This window comes from Phocoena phocoena, chromosome 12 (genome assembly GCF_963924675.1).
Source record: "Phocoena phocoena chromosome 12, mPhoPho1.1, whole genome shotgun sequence".
NCBI lineage: Eukaryota > Metazoa > Chordata > Mammalia > Artiodactyla > Phocoenidae > Phocoena > Phocoena phocoena.
In genome coordinates this window covers 1,411,286-1,435,536 of record NC_089230.1, presented here as the reverse complement: position 1 = coordinate 1,435,536, position 24,251 = coordinate 1,411,286, and the positions used below count along the sequence as shown (strand labels likewise).

The 24,251-nt window shown below is 50.5% G+C and overlaps 1 protein-coding gene across 2 annotated transcripts in view; it reads left to right on the top strand.

Moving 5' to 3' along the window:
- The window catches only part of SMOC2 (SPARC related modular calcium binding 2), a 153,597-nt gene that overhangs the window by 50,177 nt on the left and 79,169 nt on the right, over positions 1 to 24,251 (top strand). For both annotated transcript variants that reach the window (XM_065888721.1, XM_065888720.1), the window contains exons 3-5: positions 6,308 to 6,414; positions 7,387 to 7,486; positions 21,924 to 21,971. In XM_065888721.1, coding sequence (XP_065744793.1) covers positions 6,308 to 6,414; positions 7,387 to 7,486; positions 21,924 to 21,971 — 255 coding nt within the window. The remainder of the gene's footprint in view (positions 1 to 6,307; positions 6,415 to 7,386; positions 7,487 to 21,923; positions 21,972 to 24,251) is intronic.

The following is a 24,251-nucleotide window of genomic DNA, read 5'->3' as shown; positions in this document are numbered from 1 at the left end:
ACACGATGTAAAACCTAACAGCGGTGGTGCCCGCAGCCCAGCTGCAGTACCTCTGATGTTACTGGTGTGGCCAGGCAGCGGGCTGTGGATCTCCACGTGGGGCAGAGATGGGGTCGGGAGGGCGAGGTCTTGGCCTCTGCACCTCGCAAGCTCCCAGGGGTCGGGGGACCATGGAACCAGCGCTAAGGGACCAGGCCAGGAGGGCTCCACCTGCCTCTGAAACAGGGCGGTCGGGTCAGAGGAACACGAGGAATTCCTTCCCTCCGAAGAGTCTTCTGATCGTAAACGTGCGCTCCTCCCGAAGCCTTTCCTCAGACTTGGAGAGCCAGGAGGTGGGCTGGAAGCTTCATCACTGGCCGTCTTCCTCAGGCTTACGATGACACTGCCTTTGAAGGAGGCAGAGCACCTGGACGCTCCCACGTAGCGTCACCTGGAGGCTTTGTTAACCCACAGCGGCGCCGAGGGCCAGGGTGCAGCTTGGTTGCTGGAAATCAGTTAACCTGCCATCATTTTCTTCAATGAAACAGGTATTTCCGTGAGAGGAGTCTACGCAGGGCGTGTGGCACGTGTGCATAGGTACACGTGCATGTGTGTGTGTGGACACGCACCCGCGTGTATGGGTGTGTATGTGTGTCTCGTGCATGTACCTATGTACACGTGTGCGCGCGCCCGTGTCTCCTGCCCGGTCCTCTCGGGGGTCTGTGTCCCTGCTTCCTGCTGTTTCTCATCAGCCTCCTTTCGCCCACAGGCAGGCTCGGAAGTGCCCTTTACATGTGTGGCTCCAGGACGTTTTAATCTTGCTGGCGCTTGTCCCTTGCAGAAACCCTACCCCAGTCTTGTTGACCTTAACTCCTTCACGCTGTTCTAACAGGTCTGATGTTAGAAGCGCCCTCATTATAGACTGAAGCAGACACAGAGAGAGGTAGGGCCATTGCTCTCGCGTTCAAGCCAGGGTCAGGAACACAACAGAACTTTTTGAAATGTTTGTGAAAAAAATCTTTTCTCTGTTCGCTTTAGCAACCCTGTATCCTCCAAGGTTAGTTCATCAGAGGAGCTGCGGCAAGCACAACGTGGCCTCAGTCAGTCTGCCCTGTGAAGGTTTGCAGCCAGACTTCACATGAAAGGACCCTGGGATCGTTGCACGGGGCCCGGGGGTGATGCGCTGATGACACTGGCGATTAGTCGTCACAGAGCTGCTTCTGATCAGTTGTCCCCGGATAAATGGTGTAAAAAACGTTGGAATACTTTTATATACTCTTGCAGTCATTTCTACTTTATCTTACTCTTTTTCCTTTAGGACTTGGCCACCCCAATTATGTACCCTGGCTTTTCCTCTTCTAATTTGTTTCTGTCTTGATGCGTTTACAATGATAATACTTACGATGAAAACTCAGTTTCTTTCTCCTCGGCTCTGAGATGCTCCCTCTGGTCAAGGGACGGCTTGGACACTTGCCGTGGCTCTGCCTGAGGTGGGCGGCTGCAGGTGGGTGGGCGGGGAGCCTTCCTTGGAGTCCTGCCGGTCCTTTATCAGAGCACAGCCTTCTGTATCATTTATGCCAAAGAACATTGCAGCACAGAACTCCTCGTTTTCCTGGGAGGCGGCCCTTCAAAATTACGGGTGGGTACAATATTCCAACTTTTGAAACACAGGGTCTGCCTTCATTCGACGCCAATAAAACTAAAGGCCTGTCACCCTCGGGCTATCGTTTCTGCAGCCACTACTAAGGGAGAGCTGGCTTCCTCGTCAGCTTTGTTTGTTCTGACCCCAGCCTTGTCCGAGCAGCCCCCGTGCTGGCCACGGGGACCCAGCAGTGAGAACTGTGTCCCCAGAGAGTCGATACCACCGTGCTCAAAACCATCACCATGTAGTCGCCCTGCTAGGTCCAGGGTCAGTAGGTCTGTTGACCCGAAAAATACCCAGTGTAGCCTTTCATTGTACATTTCATAATGGGACTCTGAAATAATTCCATATCCGCAAGGATTTCTGCCTCAGTAAGGAGCTTGCTGAGCGGCTCTGTCTCTGGGGTGAGGACTCACGCAGGAAGAGTTAAAGGACACGCGATCCACTTTCTTCTGGGTAATGTTTCCATGTCATCCTGTGTGTGATGGACAGAGGACCCCACAAGAAGAGCTCCCGGGCTCAGGGGCGGTCAGGGTCAGGACCGCCTGTAAACATCAGTGCTCCATGACCTTGTTCTGGCTGGGCCTCCTCGGGGCCTTTTAACTCTTCTTCTCCAAAATTCTTCTGCATAAAATGTACAGCAAATCTGTCTCTTCCAATAATTGCTTAAACCTGTTGTGAGTGATGTTAGCAAAGTAGGAAATGACTTGCTTCCTGTTTAAATGAAAACCATCATTAGAAACAACCACTATAAAACATGGCCGTTTATTTCCAGTTTAGAGCAAGCAGTGCATCTCGATAGTTTCCGTGACTAACGTATCTTGACGCATAGACACGTTTTGTGATCCCCTGGAAAAGGAATCTCTTTCACTTTGCAGTTGAGAGAAAACAATTAACAACTAGGTAAATAAGTTGCTTACAAAACTCATTATTACTAAACACAGGGAAGAAATCATTTGTAAAGTCTCTGCTCTTTCAGATAACAAAAACTTTCTAAAAAGTATGATCAAATTTGTATCAAAGCAAAAGTTTTTCTTTGGTCTAGTAAAATGATTGAAGTCCTTGATTAGAAGTAGCTTCATGCTTTGATTTAATTAAAATATTATAATTTTCAGTTAAGCTGGATTTTCCTATGAGGTAAAAATTGATCATACTTTAAAAATTACTATGAACCGAAAAGTTATGTGATACCACTTCATACCCACTAGGATGGCTATCACAATTAAAAATGAAAAACACAGAAAATAATTATTGGTGGAAATGTGGATACATTGGAATGCTTGCCCATTTTGGGGCAGGAATGTAAAATGGGTCATACACAGTGAAAAACAGTTTGGTGTTTTCTCTATAAATTGAACACGGAATTATCGTAGGACCGAGAAATTCCCCTCCAGGTATATATATCCATAAGACTTGAAAACAGAGGTTCAAACAAAAGTTTGTACGTGAGTGCCCGGAACAGCATAACTCATAATCACCAAAAGGTGGAAACAGCCCAAATGTCCATCAGTACTAGAGCAGATACACACGCTGCGGTGTGTCCGTACGATGGACATCCTTCAGCCCTAAGAAGGAATGAAATGCCGGCACAGGTAACGCCGTGGATGGACATTGAAAACACACTGTCACACACTTTGATTCCATTTATATGAAATGTCCAAAATAGGCAAATGCATAGGGACGGAGAGCAGAGTGCTGTCGCCGGGGTGGGGTGGGGGGGGAGGGCGATCGGCTTCCCTGTGGAGATGAGAATGTCCTGGAGCCAGATAGAAGTGGTGGTTACACAACATTCCGGATGCACTGAACACCACTGAATTGTGCACTTTTATGTTGTGTGTAGTGGCCCCAGAGTAAGGGCAAATTGTCGTGCCCACGTTTTGAGGATTTCATTCTCAAACAGTTAAAAGTAAAGTGTCCAGAGTAAAATCTTTACCGCCGTGGCCTCTCCCGTCGCGGAGCACAGGCTCCGGACGCGCAGGCTCAGCGGCCACGGCTCACGGGCCCAGCCGCTCCGCGGCGTGTGGGATCTTCCCGGACCGGGGCACGAACCCGTGTGTCCTGCATCGGCAGGCGGACTCTCAACCGCTGCGCCACCAGGGAAGCCCCCTGCTTAATTTTTAATCTCACCACAGGAAGCGTAAAGAGAGAAAATATAATTAGGGAAGAAATGTATCACCTGTAAATTCAGCTCCAAGACTGTTGAACCTTTCTGTTCCACTTAAAAGTGATGGACAAATTGGAAAAACTGAGAATAATGTAATTCTGAGGCTGTGCTTAATGTTTTGATTTCTATAAAGAAGGGCATTTAATTCAGCCTCCAGAGTGTGTCTGTTAACCACATATGGTTTACAGCGATGTTAAGGGCACAGGGGGGAGCGTTCCAGCCGCACAGGATGAGCCGTCCTGGACCTCGGCCGGGGGACACAGCTCAAGGGGGCGTTAACGACAGTGCGCTGTACACGCAGAAACTTTCTGAAAGGGTCAGCCTCGTGTTAAGTGCCCTAACCACAATAAAATAAAAAACAAAGTAGAAAGAACACTAGGGAGATGTTACTAATTTGGGGCGAACTCCCTAGCGTGTTTCCGTATTTCCGTAGGATGGATGTGGCGGACGCTCTTCGGCCCTTTCTCAGGAGCGAAGGCCCTGCCCCTGACTAACGCTTTCCGGGATCAGGGAGTAACAGGCAGTTGGTGTGAGGCAAAGAGCGCTCCTGCCTAGTAGGCGGCTACAGACTTGCTCTCAGGGATGCTCGACACGGGCCCTGCAGTTCCTGCCGCAAAGTCTTCCTGGTTTCCTGTGGCTGAGTCGTCAGCCACGTGCCAGACGTAAACCCGGAATTGAACGTGCCGTCCGTGTGAGAGGTTTGAGAGCTCTCCCGCCAGTGGCAAATGCGGAGTCTTTTCCAGAAGACTGGAGCCCGGAACGGGGCCCGTAGGTGGTTTGGGAAATGTCTGCGTTTTTGGCGTGTTCCACAATAGTTCAAACGTTAGAAGTAATTTGTAACCCCGTCTGTACCCTCGTGGAGACCTCGCAAGCTGAGAACTCATGTCACTTTTCCTTTTAGATACAGTCAAACCACAGGTTATGCTAAAAAAATGAGGACAGAAGTCCAGCAGAGCAGTGATTTCTCCTCAGCTAAAACACAGGCTACGTTAAAACCACATGTTGCCGAGTGCTGGCAAAAATGCAGATCAAGACGTGAGGCCTGAGCCTGCCTGGACGCGTTCCGCCTGATGCGCAGGCCCATCTTGCTGGAGGCGGCTGCCACGGGGCTTCCACAGAGTCCAAGATGAGGGCTTCCGGCAGCAGAGTCAGTATTCAGACACGGACACTGCAGGACAGGCAGCCCCGAGCCCTGGAGCTCGTGCCCAAATGGCATTTCGTTGTAGCCAAGAGGTTTTACTACCAAGCAGTCAGAAAGTCACCATCTAAAAATGCTGGGCGGTGGACACGTTTGAAGCAGTATCTCAGTGTCCAGAGGGCCTTCCAGATCTAGACAACTTGTAATTTAAATCTGGAAACACTTAAGAAAAATGGGGAAAGCCATTCTTTTCAACTTCTAAAATTCCAAGGAGCTACATCAGATGACGGTCTAAAGAACTAAGACGTGTGCCTGGGGTGCTGCCTGAGGGCGTGAGGCTAGTGGTGGCAGCCCTGGGCACGTGCTTCCCCACGGTGGACGCAGATTCTGCACGGCCTGTGGTCGCGAGAAGAGGGGCCCCTATCGGGGGTTGGCCCACCTGTGTAACTCCTCCTGGGTCCTGAGACAAGCGGCAGGAGTGAACAGGCTCTGGTACCGCTTCAGATGGAGCAGGCTGGCGGCTCCCAGGCCTGCCTTCCCGCCGTCGCAGGCCTCCACGGTGGGTCTTGGTGTCTGTTTCCTCATTCCTGCCATCCAGAGCTGGGTTAGACGGGCCTGACTGTTTCAGTCTTTCCCTTTTCTACTAGTTTACGGTGTCCCGGGGATATCTTCCTAGGGAACAGTATTGTGCTTTGTATCAAATCATCTTGTTGTGGTATTTTCACGTGAACGTGTGGAGACGTGTGCTCAGTGCGAGGACTGATAGAGATATTTGACCCTTTGATCTGATTTACTGTTGGACTTTCCACTTGAGGTGAGAAGCGCAGGAGCCTGGTATCACTCTCACATCCTAAGAAACTCAGATGCAGAGGAAAGAGGCTGCCGGGTGGACAAGGGTGGACCACAGATGGGTCCCACAGATGGGACCACAGACCGGGTCCCCTGGGCCGCAGCCGAGGGCAGGAAGGCACGTAACCCCAGGGTGCCCGCCTGCCCCCCTCCCTCCAGGGCAGTGCCTTTGGGCTCCTAGACCCGGTCCCCACTTGGCGCGTGGCCTGGCCCCTGTGCTCCGACGGACCTCCTAGGATCCGAGAGTCTGTCTGTGACCGGCGGGCTACTGTCCGTCTCGCATTGTCTGGGAAGCAGAGTCCACATTTCGCCACGGGCAAGCCGAGTGGCCTTTCAGAGCCGCGGCTTCTGGGAGAAGAGCGTCCCTTCCCGCCGAGGCCCGGCCTCCCCACGGGGATCCTGCTTGCTGGCCGGGCGCCCGCCGGGCAGCCATCCTCCGCGCCGGGCCCCTCTGGCCCCAGCCCCTCGCGCGGGCGGTGCCTCTGCAGTGCATCCCGCGGCCTGACTGCCGCCCTCGCCCTGTGCCTCCCCGCAGACGTGTCCAGGTGCGTGGCCGAGAGGAAGTACACCCAGGAACAAGCCCGGAAGGAGCTGCAGCAGGTGTTCGTCCCCGAGTGCAGCGACGACGGCACCTACAGCCAGGTGTGCAACCCGGGGCGGGGCGGCGGGCCTCTCACGGGGCGGGGGTCTTCCTTCCTATCTCAGAGTGGTTCCTCCCGAGGGGGTCACTGTCACAAACAGGGCGAGTCCTTCCCCGGCGCACGTGCTCCTGTCACGGCCGTGCCGTCCCCCCTCACTGCTGGGAGACGGACCGCACGGCTTCCTCTAGGCCGGCTCACGGCTGAGCCTCCAACTCCGATTCGCTGTTAGTTGCGGAGGAGAACACGCCAAGGTCACATCTGGTTTCTGGGGTCACCTCGTTAGCCAGTGGTGGCGTCTAATCACCCAGTGCTCTATCTGGAGTGTGTCAATATTGTTTTGCCAATACTATGATTTCTTATTAAGGGAAACAAATTCCTGAAATACTACGCTAACTGACATCGCTTTTGGTAGGAAAAAAAAAACCACACACAAGACAGGATCTGCTGTGAGCCATCCAATAATGATGTGAGCTCTGTGTATTTTTACAACAATCATTTGACCTTTGAAAGACTCAGGAAGGAGAGAGAGAGACAGAGAGAAGCTGGAGCCATGGGTGGTGTCCACGCTGGCTGGCTGGCGGTGGTGGGGAGCTGGGGCAGTGAAGGGACATCCCGCTGGCAGCCGGACCGCAGTCTTCTGTCTGTCCTGACTCCTTGGTGCCTGGGTTTCCCTCTTGTTAAGATGTGGGCTCGGGCCCCATCGCAAAGATGAAGGATTAGATACTGAACAGTTACGGGCTGGCGCCCACCGGCCTTCACTATATAACACCTCTGGTCCCTTTTGTCCCTAAGATCCCAGGTTCCAGAGCATCACAGGTTGTTTGCCGGGTGTTCAAACGCAAGGGCTCAGGAAGCACCAGGCCTCCTGGACCTGCGTTGGAATTGAGGCTGGGCTGCAGGTGGTGGAGGGGGCCTCACGGAGGGCGGGCGCCACTCGCACTGACTGCCCCGTCCCATGCCGTCCCTCCTGCAGGTCCAGTGCCACAGCTACACGGGGTACTGCTGGTGCGTCACACCCAACGGGAGACCCATCAGCGGCACCGCCGTGGCCCACAAGACGCCCAGGTGTCCCGGTAGGTCCAACTGAATTTACGAGGTGAAACTGCTACTGACATTATTGGCTGCTTTCTGATCATCTTACAAATGTTTGCTCATAACTGAAAAGAAATTCAGTTTAGGTGGAATTATGAGGAATGTTGGGAATGGATTTGAGTCACTGGACAAAGCCCAAAGTATTATGAAAACTTTTTTTTTTTTTTTTTTTTTTTTTTTTGCGGTACGCGGGCCTCTCACTGCTGTGGCCTCTCCCGTTGCGGGGCACAGGCTCCGGACGTGCAGGCTCAGTGGCCATGGCTCACGGGCCCAGCCGCTCCACGGCATGTGAGATCCTCCCGGACCGGGGCACGAACCTGTGTCCCCTGCATCGGCAGGCGGACTCCCAGCCACTGCTCCACCAGGGAAGCCCGAAAACTTTGTTTTTAAGAGAGCTTAGGAATGGAGGATCTGGGTCTGAACCACAGTAGGTTATGGCAATTCGGGGCTCTTAGTGTTTAGAAATAACCACAGGGACCGTGGTCATCAGCGGAAATGACCAAATGCTTTCATTGGCCGAGAAAAGCAAACATTTCTGCGTTTGTATGTATATATTTGCAAAGAAAAAGTGGCTCATTCGTCACAGATCCCTTTCCAGATGGTTTATTTGTGTTATTTTATTACTCATAAGAGGACCTCATGTACTGAAGGTAATAATATTGGCAGGAGAAGAATCTATAAAATGGTCTGTTTTCCATTAATATTTTACCAAAAATGTTATAAAAGATTCAGATCATTTTTATTTGAAAATGGTCTGCAGCTTGAGTTTTGATTAATTGGTGAGGGAGACCCATCAGACCATTTATGAAGAAATTTCATGACCTTTGTGTCACCATGACTAGATTAAGTTACTAGGGAAGAACATACTGTGACGTAACAATACGAAACACCTTCCTGAGTTTTCATGCAAAATATTGAGACGTGTATTGACAGTTTACTTTTAGACCCCTTTTCTGTTTCAAGAACAGGCATCTTACAATTAGAAATTCTGTTCACGATTCAGACGTTTATACCAGGAGCCAAGGCACAGGTCAGAACTCCTAACTGCCTCAGAACGGTGATGTACGTACCTCATTAGCAGTGACACCAAACCTAATTTCAAGTGACTGGTCATCACTTAAAAGCCAGGGGGTGTGCATAATGTGGCATTAAAATATACTTATTTTTAAAACTCTTTTGTCCTCCAAGATCTAAACATTGCTGTAAATATATTTTTAGTGCGCTTACATTTGCACCTAATAATTCTTTTACAAACTCATGGAGTAAATGAAAGAGAAAAAAATTAGCATAATGAGCTGGCCTCTGTGTGTGTCCCTCACTCTGAAAGTTACTTGCAAATGCTTATTTCAACCAAGTAACAGCATTTTGAGCCTTATTTTACGAAGGAGACAGCAGAGGAGATACCTATTTCCGTGATTTTAGTGACACGTTTTGAGAAATTAAGTAGTGTCTGAAAGAACTTTCTTAGAAAACCATGAGCAAAGTTGGCTGGATTTCTTATAACTTCCCTGTAACACTTCGTTTCTAGAATCAAACCACTGTACAGTTCACTCACATTATTTTTTCCAACCAGGTAGCAGCAGTATTTTGCTGTATAGAAATGCTCCACCTTTTTCACCGCCCATGTGGATTTTTTTGTTTCAAGTGATGGGTTATGGAAGAAAGAGTATCTTCCCCTTTGCTTAGAATCTGGTGTTTATTGCATGGAAAATGCCAGCAGGGGCGGGGAGGGCATGTCTCTGAGGACACTTGTGGTGTGGGCAGGGCAGGCTCCCTCCCAGACCGAGACTGGGCTCCCTGTAGGAGTGCCTCCCTTTTCACCCCCCGTGGCTTGCTTTTGCAGCTGGGCCAGAGTTATGGGAAAATTCTGTGAATCCCCAGCTGTATTCATGCTTTTATTCTGCAGCGATATGGGTGGGGGAGAGCAGGTGCCTGTGCTCGGAACATGTGTGGAAACTGTGGCTTGCAGGGGGTTGTTGAGAGAATCTTGGTATTTAAAGGGAGAGTGTTGGGAGGACTGAGTGCATGGCACACACGGTATTTATGATAGACTTTTGTAACACAATGTAACATAACTTCTTCCCAGATATTGACACACCCTCACCAATCTCGTGCAAGAGCGTGGCAATGAGTATCACCTCGGAGAGACTGTGGTTAATAACGTGCATGTCAGCTGGTCAGTTTCCCTCTGCAAACCCCCAGGGGCATCCTCCTCCCTTCCCTGGGACCCTGGCTGACACCTGCTGGGGCTGATAGCTTTGTCTACTCTCTGTAGAGCGGGAATGATTTCCATCTAGTTTATTACAAATGATTAACATCAGCAGTCAGCAGTGGTCTTTGGCCCTGGAGTTTGCACGGAGCTGACCATACAAGCACATCCTATAGAAATTTGAAAATCAGAAAAAGATATTAAAACTTAGCGATAAACAATAACAGTCACTTAGAATGCATGTGTGTGTTTATTATGAACTGGTGCAGACACACGTTGCAACAGCCCCGGGGGAGGGCGGGGGACGTCCACTCACAGCTGATTTCAGTGGAACAGAGCGGGCCCCAGCATCCACGTCCCCCCGCCCACTCCTCCCAGAAAGACCTTCAAAGGGAAGGATTCTTTAATTTCACAGTCATGTGTTTTTCAGCCATTAACGCAAAGCACCACATTCCTGTGGATCAGTAAGAAGAACGGGATAACGAGGCCATCTAGCAGAAAAAGACAAAAGTCTTGAACAGGCAGCATTTTACAAGTGAGGAAATCCTAGGGACCAGTGCACATAGGAAAAGGCGCTTGTGCTCATTGGTAGCAGGGAAATGCAAACCAGCCTCCCAGGGAGACTCCCTGACACCCAGGGGAGGGGCAGCAGCGGTGAACCCCGGGGGGCCCCCGACGTGCCATCCGCTTGCCCCTGAAGACGGGCCCGCTTTGGAGCGGGAAGCGTGTGAGTGAGTGTGCATGGCATACTGGTAGTGATGTGACCAGATCCTGGAAGCCAACGAGCGTCCACTGGTGTCTGAGGGAGAGATCACGTGCTTGCCTGGCCCACGGGTAGGACAGGAACGGCGAGAACACAGAGGAGCTGCTGCAGAGAAACGCGGCTCCAGCGAGTGTGTCTGCGTGAGGGGGCCGGAGCCCGGAACACCGCAGCCCATTTAGAATTCAAAACCCAGACAAAATTCAGCTTCAGCTTCAGATTCTCAGGGCGGCGGTGAGGTGTGGAAGCGGGAGAACTCTGTGATGGGAGAGAGGGCGGGGCCTGGGGGCTCCTCCCCCTGCCGGGACGCTGTTTCCCTGGACCTAGGGTGATAAGTCACTGGGCTGTGCGTCTGTGTTGACGCATGTCGTGTGTGAGTGTGATGTTTCACAGATTCAGAAAGTTAAAGTTGCAAAGCCCATGGAAGGGGTAACACACTGATTTAAATTCTCCCCGAGGTTATAAGTTATCTGACATCCTTTCCCGAGGATTTTGCCAGAGGGAAGGTGCTGGATGTCTAGGAAGCAGCGGAAGGGGAGGTGGGGTCAGGACGGCCCCTTCCCTGCAGGGGAGGGATGGCAGGAAAGAGACTGTAGGAGGGTTTGGGGAAGACCGGTGTCAGGGTCAGCATCTGCCAGGGGATGTGTGGGACGAGCGGGGAGAGCAGGCTGGGAGCCCATGTCAGGGCCGACGGTGGCCGGGCTCACACTCACGGGGCTGTCGTGTGTCAACATCACGCCCCCGAGGTAGACGTGGTCTTACCTTCTATTTACAGGTGAGAGCCTGACCCGAGGCCCCTGTGCATGTAAGTGACGGGGCTGGGATTTAAATCTATGCTTTTGTCTCCATTGCCCACATTTTCTGCCAGATACCATAATGTGACTTCATGGGCCTTGAATTCCTTATTTATAAGAAATAATGACGGGCTTCCCTGGTGGCGCAGTGGTTGAGAGTCCGCCTGCCGATGCAGGGGACACGGGTTCGTGCCCCGGTCTGGGAAGATCCCACATGCCGCGGAGCGGCTGGGCCCGTGAGCCATGGCCGCTGAGCCTGCGCGTCCGGAGCCTGTCCTCCGCAACGGGAGAGGCCACAACAGTGAGAGGCCCGCGTAACGCATAAAAAAAAAAAAAAAAAAAAAAAAAAAGAAATAATGAGTTGGAATATGTGTAGCTCCCAGCTCTGAGCTCCATGACCACGGGGCCGTGTTGTCCAGGCCCCAGCGAGGTGCCTGAAGGACAAGGAGCGCCACTCCCCACCCTCTGCAGTGACTCCTCGGTGACCCTGGAGCCCACCACCTGCTTTACTCAGCTTCCACCAAGTCAGCGCACTTCCTGGACCGCTTGCTTGGGGGCTGACAGGTAATCGCACAGATTTTCACAACGAGGGGAGGACCTGCCTTGTCTGTCCTTCCGACCCCGGACTCGGACTCGTGACTCTCAGTGGAGCTCAAGCCTTAGTGGGCAGGGAGCTTCGGGGCAGAAATCAGCCCCTTTGGCCCCTGTTGGCTCCTGCTTCCTGGTGATGGGATCATTCCCGCACGGCGAGGACCCTGAGAACGGGATCAAAGCCGTCCCTTTAGTGAGTGGCAGCGGCCAGGCCCCGTGACGCTCGTCCTCGTGGCTGCTTCACCTTCCCTCCCTAGAAACCCACCCGTCATTTCTCGTTAACAACCATCTCCACGAGCAGCGCTTACCGAACCTTCGCCAGGCCCGGCGCCCACAGCCGGACACACCCGTCGAGGACCTGGGAGTTCCCTGCGGAAGCCGCGGGCTCCCAGAGAGGGGCGACTCACCATCCGGAGAACGCAGGGAGGCGTCTGGAGGAGACAGTTCCCAAAGAAGAGGGGCAGAACTGTCTCCTTCCACTGCTTGGTCTCAAGGGGCCCTGGGTCTGCTCTTCCCCTTACCAAGTCCGGTGGGGGGGTGAGCAGGGGCTGGAAGGGCTTTCCCTCTTCTGGGGAAGCAGCAGCGTGTCGCCCTGAGACATTATTCAGGACCAAACAGCTGCTCTTTGAGCTAAATCCACTCCCAGCCCTGCCCTGCCTGACAGCAGGCGTTCCTGGAGATTATACCCCCAGCCCTGCTGGTCTAGACCCCGGGTCACTTGCACCAGGGATGCCCAGGAGGGTCTTCCCTCCGTCTTTCTTGCTGCTGAGGGGCCGGGTCCGCAGGTCTCCATCCGGGCACAGCTGATTTATATTTATTCTGCAGGGATTTTCTCTTGTTCTTCTTCCTAAAGATTTGAAGACTGACATTGCTGGGGGCGGGAGGAGAGCTTAAAAACAAAGGACTTTTTTCCGAGGGAGGATTTCTGTAGCTGGCCCATTCTCGATTAATTGGAAAGAGCTTCGGGGTTTTAATCTCATCTCCCTCTGTTACCGTGCACCCCAGCCAAGAGTTTATTCCTGGCGTGAGTACAAAGCAGTCGAAGACATTGTAAGCCGAGCCTACATGCAGGAACTCTTAATATTACGATATCCAAAGAATCTTCATATGTAACTCAGCTTGAGGTATGCGTTTGAAGTAAGCTACAGACCTCGGGTTATAGAAGAGACGAGCGACATCCACAAATGCGGCTTGAGATTCTGCCCGCACCGCCATGCACCCCTCTTTAAACCAAGGCCAGTTGTAAGGACAGCGTTTCCGGGGAAGGAGTGGAAATCTTGTTCAACCGGCCATGGCCACATCAAGTGTTTGAGGAGTTCCTTCTCAAAGCATAGAATACGATCTACTCTTTGATTTTAATGATGGAAAGCTTTGCAGGAGTGAGCAAATCAGTGGTCGTTTCTGGGAGTTTACTCAGCTCATGCATTCTGATGACAGCTTCTTGGACCAACTTCTGAATTGGGGTTTTGGAAGACCTGGTTATAAATGACAGAGAAACTTGGATTAGACTGAATCCCTTTTCTATATGTTATTTAACGTTAATTGAACTATGCTCTTTGCATTTTCCTACCATGCCTAAAGTTTTGGCCTCTACCTGAAATGGTGGAACTCCATGTTCGTGTGAATATCCTTACGATTTCTGAAAATTTTCACTTTATAAAGAGAAGCTGTTTTTTCCACCAGTGAATTTCCCTGGTAATAAGTTAAGGGTCCTCCAGAGCTGAGGAACTCGAAAGAAACATCCAGAACAACTGAATTCCCAAATAGTGAAATCAACAACACAGCTGTACCTCTGAAGTACCTCTTTATGAGAATTATTCAAACATACATTCAGAGTCGTTTGCTTGATGGGAAAGGTTACAGATCAGAGGCAACATTTTTTTCCTGTCAAAATGGCTTTTTCTTCGGGCTTAACAATTCTCTTCCTGAAAACGATATTTGTTAAAATAAAACATTTGAGTACCTATTGGCGAGGAAACGTGAGAACAAAGAACTGTAACAAGGCGGAGAAAATGCACTGAACGGAGCCCGCGTTTCAGATGGAGGTGAGCCCCGGGGGAGGGGTCGGCTTTGCTGCCAGCCTTCAGCGCAAACTTCTCTAACGAAGTGATTTTTTAGAGAAAAATATGCATTATATTACTGTCTAACACCTACTGTTATGACGATTTTTGAAGTATTGAGGAAATTCATTTTACATCCATGATGAGAAAAAATAGTAATTTGATACAGCCAACACGGGATATGTAAAATTTCTGATAAAAGTTCCACACTGTGGAAATTTCAGAAGGTGTTTAATTGACACTGAAAGATTTTTAAAAATTAAGTCAGATATTCAAGGAAAAGACCACGAGGTGCGGTGATTGTGCTAAACAAGACTTAGAAGCCTGTTTGAGAATCAGCGTTAAGGACCCCTGACGACCCCGTCTGACCAGCACCAGTCAGGAGCCAGATTCTCCCTCGGCCCTTGCCTGGCTGTGGTGCTGGGGCATGTCCGCGCCCAGAGCCACAGCTGTCTGTCTGTCTTTTCCTTTTCAGTTTGGACTTCTTTTGAATTATTTATTTACCTGATGGGCAACATTTTGGTGGTGTTAGTTTTCCTTTCTGGAAAAAAGTACTTTCTGGTGTATAATAGTTGATTTATGTTATAATCTGCTCTATTATTGTACTCCATTATACTTTTAATTTGGTGGCTACTTTATAGCCGCATCTTTCATTACTTTAAAAGGATACTCTATAAACTGTCCTCTTCCACACTTAAGCCATAAATAGCTTTTTTCTCATATTTTCTAATATTTAACAAAACTTCATAGAATAAATTAAAAGGTCTTTTAGAAGTAAATGGTCCCAGAACGTATAACTCTATATAAATAACAATGGCTAATCTCTGCCAGAGGTATCCCACATCTCCGCATTAAAAAACAAGTATATGTATTTTCCTTATTTTTTTTAAACAAACAGAACAATTTTTTATGGAACTTTTTTTTTTTTTTCGGTACGCGGGCATCTCACTGTTGCGGCCTCTCCCGTTGCGGAGCACAGGCTCCGCACGCGCAGGCTCAGCGGCCATGGCTCACGGGCCCAGCCGCTCCGCGGCATGTGGGATCTTCCCGGACCGGGGCACGAACCCGTGTGTCCTGCATCGGCAGGCGGACTCTCAACCACTGCGCCACCAGGGAAGCCCTATGGCACCTTTTAAAATGTACAACTGCCATGGTCAAACGTTGGGAAGATTCTTGAAACTATTGACTGTGAACGACCCTGTTGCAAGAATGATAGTGATGTTTGTTTTCTCTGGCCATTGAAATACGTGAACATGCAGACATTAAAGTAAAAAATATAAAACAAAGACATTAAAGTGGACACTGATGGAAAGTAGATCCAGAAATAATCTCTCAATTTTTTAAAGCAAACTTGGTGATTTACTTATTTCTTCTCTTACCGTCTTGAGAAGGGGATTCTCAGATGTGGGACAGTCAGGGTGCTCGGTCCAGAGTGAATGAAGGCTGAACATCCCTTTCATCTGATGCCCATTTAGCCAGGACCCCAGCTATTCAAAGGCAGGATCACTAGGTAAGAAAAAAGACGCAGGGAGAGTAAACCCAAGGTGACACCCCCTGTCCTTCGGGACGGGGCGGGCCTTCTTCCAGCCCATCAATTGTGCAGAGGCTCAGTGCGGGCAGACGAGCCGGTTTTGTTTGGTTCCTGGGCCCACAGGAATATAAAAGTAGGAAAACAGGAGACATCGTGGTGGGTCTGAGGGAGCCGCTGGGGCTTGACAGACAAGACATAGACAAGTTCATAATAACAAAAAGAATACAGTAATAATACTCACTGCAGAGAGCACAGGCCAAGCCCTTTTCCTTAGAGCTCTGGTGCCCAAACCTTGGTCCACAAAGGGCTTGACAGCACAGATTCCTACTTCCCACCCCGGAATTTCTGATTCCATGGGTCTGGAGGGAGGCCTGAGGTCTCGCTTTTCTGACAAGTGTCCCAGTGAGGATGCTGCGGCTCCTGGGCAGGGGGGCGACCGAGAGCCCCTGCCTGCAGTGGCCCGTCTCCAGTGTCAGCGCCTGGCCATCCCTGGGCGAGGGACACAGGGCCAGGCTCCGTCTCTCCTCCAAGTGGCCTGAGCAGCCGGCTGGGGTCCTAGCTCGGTCACACCACCTGGACCTCACCTGAGCTGAGTAGGAGCGTCTGGTCCGAGCCCCTTGGGCATCTGGTGGAGGAAGATGCGCTTCGGCAGGTGTGCCTGGATGCTGAGAAGGTGGGTGTGGCTGCAGGGGTCCCCCAGGGGCCGCGGCAGAGCTTCCCCCGGGGCACCCAGGTCTCGGAAGGATGCCCGAGGCCTCCCCGGCACAGGGCTGGGTGGGCAGTCTGGAGGGGACCTGGCCTGAGAGGCCCAGCGTCGGCTCCGGAGAGGCACGCGCCTTTGCGCCTGGGCCGGCCGGCTGTGCCCCAGAGGACGCCCTTGCAGCTCAGGGGGACCACTGCCCGCCCCCTGGGCCATTCACTCCACTGGAGGCAGAGGGACCAGGGGCCCCGGCGCCCGACGCAGATGCTCCTGTCTCTGCTGCCCTGTACGTCAGGCTGCCTCACCCCCTGCCCGGCTGGGCCCACCTTCCTGGAGCCCGTCCCCCGGCCTCTGGCCTCGCAGGGCGGCCCAGGGAGGGCCCTGGTCACGGCCTGGTCGCTGGAGTGTGTCCTCAAGGGTTTTTGACTGCAGAGGGAAGGCCCTCTCTTGTGTCAGAAGCACTGGGTAGAAAGCTCTGGCTTTGTGGGAGGTTTCTGATGAGGGGGAAGCTGGCGAGGATGGGAGTGAACGACGAAGGTGGCTGAGAAGTGGGCTGAGGCGCCCAAGGTCACGGGGGTGCCTCACTTTACTCGGCCAGCGGGGTCCAGCTGGGGAGGGGCCGGGGCTGCCCTGTGCCGTTCTGAAGGCCGATGGAATGGCCCACGCGGTGCTTGGACTTCCCAGGTTTTCAGCTGCTTCGACCCGAACGCTAACTGAGTTGCATCCGCATCAACCTTGGGAAGTGAGCCGTGGGACGTACCGCCGTACTGACTGACTAACAGTCACCCCAGCGGCTCCCACTGCACACACCGGTTCAGCTGTAGGGCCGCCCCCGGCACCGACAGAAGGGCCCTGGGCCTGGGCTGTTTTCAGGAGCTCTGGCTCCAACATGGACTCGGCGCCTGGCCCTCGCATCCCCAGCACGTGTTCCAGTCAGGGCCCGTTTCTGCCTCTGCTCTGCAGTCCCTGGGCCTGTCCACAGCCAGGAGTGCGTAAGCACGTCTGAAGTCAAGCAGTGCCGTCAGGAATGGCCAGGGTCGCCTTAACCTCCAGGTTACGCCCAGGCCCCACGCACTGGTGTCTGCAGAGGCCGAGGTGAGAGGAGAGCCTGCCTGTGTCCTTGCAGACAGAGGATGTGTGTAGAAGGACACAGACACGGTGTTTACAGAGAGACGTCTGGAGCCCGCACGCTGGCTGTGCTCTAAGACTTGGGGTGCTCCTCTCACTGTCGGCCTGTGCTCTTGGCTCCCCTCTGCTGTCCTTTCTGCCTCATAGGTGTCCTCCTTCCAGCCTCCTTGGGGAGGCCAGCCCTGACTGCTCAGACCAAGTTAGTTCCCCTGTGGGCTAAAGGCACAGGCATGGACCCTGGGTCTGCCACTTACTGGCCAAGTGACCTTGGGCTGTTACACCTCTCTCTGGGTCTCAGTCTCCTTATCTGTCTAATGGGTATAATAGTGGCACCTACTTCAGGGCTGCTGCCATCATTAGATGACTTAATGTATGTGCTGTGTGTAGAATGATGGCCAGCACACAGAAGGAACTGTATAGACTCGGTACACAGTTGTAATATGAATTATTTGAATAATTTCTGTTTAATGCCTATCACTCCAAAGTAGATGGAACTTTTTCTTTCTGTATCCCGTGAACATGTTGAATGAATGAATGAATGAATGAAAGCAAGTGGCCACGGAGAGGCCGATGTCACGCAGGTATCCTGCCAGTGGCCGCACATTTTAACCACTTGCTTTTGAGTGGAGACAGCATTGCTCTTTGTTGCAAGCGGCTGTTACCCTCTTGACCTATAAAATATACATACGTGAAGAGACAGGCTACAGGAGGAATAAACAACACGCAAATACCTGAGGGTCCTGAAATATTTTAAGTGAAAATCCATCGTGGCCTCTTACGTGTTGCTTTCTCTGCTGGCTTCTTCCAGCCTGTGAGGGAGGTCCCCACACTGCCATTTTCCGGATGAGGGAACTGGGCTTTGGGCAGGTGAGGGCACCTGCCCAGGGCACAGAGCTGGTAGGTAGTGATGTTCGTTCTGTCACCCACGTTCTGCCCTCTTCGCACAACACACAGTCGCCATGCTTATCCACGTCATCCACACATGGTCCTGACCAGAAAGTACGAGGCAGAGCAGCCAGACAGCTCCCGAGGAAAGCCCGAAGTCCTTTCCCTGGAGGAAGAGCCTAGAAGGGTGGTGAGACCTGGTTTAGGTGCAGAGCTTTGTGGGACCTCTGCTTTCAGAGCCCAGGGTCAACAGACTAGTGACCTAGCTCAAAGGAGCAGGGAGAGAAATGCTTGTCCAGAAGATACGGCAGACTGTAGCCTCTCTGCTTCTACTCCCTTCCTTCCTTCTTCCTCCTTCCTTCCTTCCTTTCTTTCCTTCTTTCCTTCTTTTTTCTTCCTTTCTTTCCTTCTTTTCTTTCTATCTTTTGTTCTTTCTTTCTCCCTTCCTTCCTTCCTTTCTTTCCCTTTTTCTTTCTCTTTCTTCCTTCCTTCCTTTCTTTCCCTCTTTCTTTCTTTTTCTTTCTTCCTCCCTCCCTCCCTTCCTTCCTAATTTCTTTCTTTCTCCCTTCTATCCTTCCTTCCTTCCTTCCTTCTTTCCTTCCTTCCTTCCTTCCTTCTTTCCTTCCTCTCTTCTCACTCTCCCTCTTGTCTCACTCTCTCCCTCTGGCTGAAGCAAAGCCACGTGACATTGTGAATCTGCTCCTGGACCTGAGATTCCAGAAAGGAATAAATCACTGAGCTTGTTTAACTGTGCTCTGAAGGTCCATCAATGTACTTGCTAAGCAAGTGCCTGCCTGCAGTGAGCCGACCTCCTCTGGCTGCACACATTGCAGCCCCTCTGCCCCTTAGTCATTTCTAAAGTACGTCGAGTGCTTGTGAAAAGGGCTCCTCTTAGACCACCAACCCTTCCAGCAAACACTGCACCCTGCTTGGCGCTGTTTGGGCAGCAAGCTGGCGTTGCTGAGTGTAGCTGGATTTGAACCGAGGACTCAGGACGACAGGGCTCATTATTCTTCCCCTTGACTGTAGACAGTCTCCTCACATTGTCTTTCTGTGGTTTCCTCCACCAGAAATGCATACCTTAATTGCTAAAAAAGCCACCCTTTTAAAGTAGTGTTTAAATGGGATGAGATCTCACAGATGGAAGGAACTCAAATGTGTCCTTTGAAATAGGAATCTGAGGGGCAGAGTGTGCTTGTCTGAAGGTTCAGCCAACCAGCCCATGGTCTGCAGAGCTGTTTACTGCCATCCACACTCCTATTTCTAGGCTCCCTTTCTGCACTTACATCCTGGAATCTCACCTGCTCCAACCCTTGGGAGTCCTTCAGCGAATTCTTACCTCCAGAAAGACGTAATGAAAGAACAAGAGCGGCGTCGTGGTTCTGGGTTCCTGGATTCTACTTTGCCCAGTGGCACTGCTGTATGGAAAGTGATGCTTACCTGTCTCCCGAGCCCTCGAGGACAGGGTGCTGGGGGAACCTGGGGCAGGAAGGCATGGAGGGGCTTCTGGTCCAGAGGCAGTTGGATGAGGAAGTACACACCCTGTTGGGATTGCACCACCCCCCCACCCTGCCAGTTCTGTGTAGCAAAATATTTGGAGCAGGTTATCCAGGGACGCTTGGTTCTATGTTAAAATTATTTCTACATCTTAGGAACAAGATGGAATTAATTTCGTGCAGATTTATTTAAGTGAACACTGATTGGATTGGGTGTGGCTGATGAGCAAGCCACGACATTGGTTGGTTCAGAGACAGAAAGGGAGCCAAGGGAGTACGTAGATACTTTTTCTAAATGTTGTCTTCAGACCTCAGCCGCTAATCAAAGCGTGAACCAGCAGCTTGGAGACTTCAGGCCCTAGGTTACAAAATATTATCTTGATTCAATTGAGAAGCTCTCTTGGGGTGGGGGCTTCTAATTATTATTTGCGGTGTTTGCATTTAGCTCAGAAGACTAAAACCTACATAGTCGTATTCAGAAATATTACTGAAATATTGTCGTTTCCCAGAGTCAAAATAGAAAACATTTTTTGACTCACTGCAGAGACACATGATAGAAATAAACCGATAGGGCTTCCCTGGTGGCGCAGTGGTTGAGAGTCCGCCTGCCGATGCAGGGGACACAGGTTTGCGCCCCGGTCCGGGAAGATCCCACATGCCGCGGAGCGGCTGGGCCCGTGAGCCATGGCCGCGGAGCCTGTGCTCCGCAACGGGAGAGGCCGCAACAGTGAGAGGCCCGCGTAACGCAAAAAAAAAAAAACAAAAAAAAAAAACAAACCGATGACTAAGAAACTTAAGCCCTTTAAGAAATCTGGATTTGTAAAGAGATGCTACAAAGGGAGAAGTGAGCAAAGTAGGATCCTGAAAGTTTTGTCAGAAGGCCACACAACGAGCTCACTTTATATCCCTGGGAATTCTCACCAGAAGTAAAACCCTGTGTTTTGACGCTGGAAAGCATGTAACATTTCACTGCATGGTACCGGCCACAGCTGGGAAATACCAATAGCTACTTTGGGGAGCACCTCAAATATTGTGCAAATAGATGCACCAGGAAAATCTGGTCCTTTTTATCTATTGACCGAACTGCATTTCCAGGTGCCTATGATTCAGGTATTTCAGACAAGCAGCTGGGGGGAGGACAGGCTGTGTCTCCTGCAGAACCGCACTCGGGCCACCTAGTGTTTACTGTTGTATCTTGCTCCTTCCTGTAACCCCTGGGCTGAGTGTAGGGGAACCCACGCCCTCAACGTCATTTCTGTCAACATTTGGAGAGGATGCACAGCATCCCTGACTTACACTGTCTGCCCCGTCCTTCAGGATTGAGTCTACAACGATCTGCTCGTACGTTTCCTGCTATAGAACCATGATATTTCCAAGACAAGATAAACATTCTCAAACTGTCCCAAAGTTTATATCTTTAGTATAAATACAAGTCTGTATTTCAATGTGATATTCGAAATTGAAAAAACAAGCAATGAATTTCAAGTTTTATTTCATGAGATGTTTTAGCTGTGGAGTCTTGCCAGCATATGACTAGGGGAATTCTAAATGAATCCTGGATGGAATATTCTGAACTGGACGGGCAGATAAACTCCAAATTAATGCTGAACAGAATTTGCTTATTCCTTTGAGTAGGTATAATAACGGTGAGGAAAAGGTTGGTGCCATAACAGTTTCAGTCTATGGGGAAGGCAGAGCAATGCCTCCTATTTGTAATATAAACCTTTCAGTGTAATATAATGGTGAAAATTTTATTAAAAATTAGATAACCTTGGCGTATTTGCTGTACTCCCCTTACAAAAAGATGGTTCCTCAGTTTTCCATAAATCAGAATTCAGCTGAAACCAGGATTTTTGTTTATCTTTAGTTGAATAACTTTTTATTACTTTTTAAAAAGTTTAAAAAATTTTAAAAGTTTTAAAAAATCTAATTCACTCAACTATCCCCACATAGTGATGTACGTTTAAAAGGTTAGTGTCACATTTTCCATGCGAAGAAACCGCTATATTTTGTACCCTAGAGGCTCTTATGTACGTCACAGGCCAGGCGGCCAGGGAAATGGGAGCTAATCTTACATTTCCTAGTTTTGGGCTTGTGATTTCAGATGACAGAGTCACCCCAGGGCACTAGGTAGTTTGTGTAATTTAACTAGAAAGTGACAAAGCCCTGTGAATTAATCAAAATGGAATAAAATGTTTGTGTAACAATTAGCGATGACCATTTGAGAGCCAAGAATAATTTTATCCCTTATTTTCCTCTTTTAGGTTCCATAAATGAAAAGTTACCCCAACGGGAAGGCACAGGAAAGACAGGTAACTATCTGAAAATGAACTTCCTTGATATATTACGACAGCGAATCCAATCTGTGCCTTAAAATAACTTCTCCAGTTAAAATGTCGACGTCTATCAGTGATGGTTGGTCTGAGAGCTGAAGCCCTTTGTTAATTATTCATTCAGCAAACGTTTATTCGACCCTTAGGGTTGTTGGGACCAGGCAGGTGCCGGGCACGTGACCTGCTGGGTTACCCACCCGTGTCCGCGTCAGGGCTTCTTAGACGTGCCTTGTGTTGGGACCGCCTGTGGACGGCGTTAGGCGCATCCCGGGTCCATATCTGTGCAGGGGACTCCAGGGCTGGCACGAGCCTCTAGCATAGCAGTTGTCGGAGGTCACTAATGGAGCTCTCCTCGTCAGAAAGAGGGGGCTGTTTCCATCTATGACAGTCACTCCTTCTAGGACCAGTACCCAGAAGGAACCTGACGGAGCAGGGAGCATTTCCTTTGGAAATCATCCCACAGCTCCTGGAGCATCTCCGCTGGCCGCCGCAAGCCCACCGTGACCCCTTTGCCCTTTCCTCAGCTGTCACCCGTTGGTCTGTCTTTATATCAACCCGTGAAGTCAGAATTTATTTTTGAGATGAAATAAAAATAATGTACCAACATCTTAAGCACTTATTTTTCCCTGAGGTAGGTTATAGTATATGAACCAGTAATAGAGAAAAGTGATATGGAGTCAAAAGACCCCAGTTTTATTCAACCCAGGTCTTTCAAGTGTGTATTGAAGTCACGGTGGCCACTGTCCTTGCCCTGGAAAGATCGTAGAGTCTTTGTATCATTAAGATAAATCCATGAGATCCACACAGATTGGCACACGAGTAATGCCAGCTGTGTAGACAGCACGCAGGGCGGGCGCAGACGAGGGCGGAATTGGAGCGCTTTCACAGAGGAGGAGGTGAGTGGAGCACGGTGGGTGTGAAAGCTGGGACAGGTGTGACCTGGGCAGAGACCCTCACAGGTGGGGAGAAGAGCCCAGTTTGTAGGCGAGAGAGGGACCGGCAGGTGGGGTCAGGACCCTGGCTCGGGCGAGGGTTTCCGTTTGGGAAGGGGGAGATGAAGATGGGGTGAGCATTCTGGTACGTTTTAGAGGAGAGGAAGTATACATGTTCGTGGTGAGAAACAGGAGTCAAAGGCTGAAAGGGAGACGGAGGGAAACACTCTTTCAGGCGCCCCCACCCAATGCTGTTCGAGGTGATACAGGTCGAATCCACGGTAAAAAAAATTTAAAAAATCCCCAGGGAATTGGCACGTGGGCTCAGAAGTGGATTTAAGGGAAGAACACATTCCTTCTACTGAAGCCCCTTGATCTCCAGACGTGCCTGTCAGAGGAAATACCTGAGGATAAGTAACGAAGCTGGGTGACCGGGAAAAAGAGACATTTAACAAACTCCCCTGGAGGGAGAGTGAAAGGCACCAAGCTGCCCGTGGCTTTGCTTCATTTTCTAAGGCTGAGCCCAGTAGGTGCCAGTGGGCTAGTTGCGCCGGGACAGACGCTCCAGGGGCCGGAGCCTGGTAGTGGGTTCGGAGGATCACGCTATCCAGGGGCCTGCGGCCAAGGCAGGAACGTAGGGGCCCCTGGTGCTGCCATTAAGGGCGGGGGAGGGACAGGAGTGGGGGCCGGCACCCTTCATTGTCCCTCAGGGACGCCCCCCGCCCCCCGTCACCTCTCGCCCTGGTTAGCTCGGCTGAGAACTCAGACTGGCCTGGACGCAGGGATCAGACGGGGGCTGCTGGCGCCAGCGTGGTGGCCCGCTTAGGCCTCAGCAAAAACGTGCAACATTAACTGTGTACTTTCTGGTTGTTATTCCAAAGCGTGTTTAAATATGCTAAGACTTTTCTCCGTATGTTCTGTTAAGACTTTCAAATATGTTTTCAATATGTTCCCCATTTCATTCTTGGAAGAAGATTATAGAGTATTCAATAGCGAAATACTTCTAGTTTATTGCTACTATCATTATTTGATTTGGCTATTTCAGATAAACGATGCTACATTTTGTCAGTATTTTGACAGATAACAAGCTTTTTTTCTGGAGATGGTTAAATGTTAAAGAATTTTAAAAATATTCTTTTTCATTTTCCCCTGAAAAGAACTTCATTTTTATTCTTCAGAGAGCTGAGATAGTAATGGGTCACAGTTAACTACATAAGCCATGTGGCTGCCCCTTCCCTCTACCACTGCTTGCTGTATTTTGATCCTGAAATTGTTAAAAAAAAAAAAATCACACGAATAAAAACACTAGGCTGGTTCTCGAGAGCCC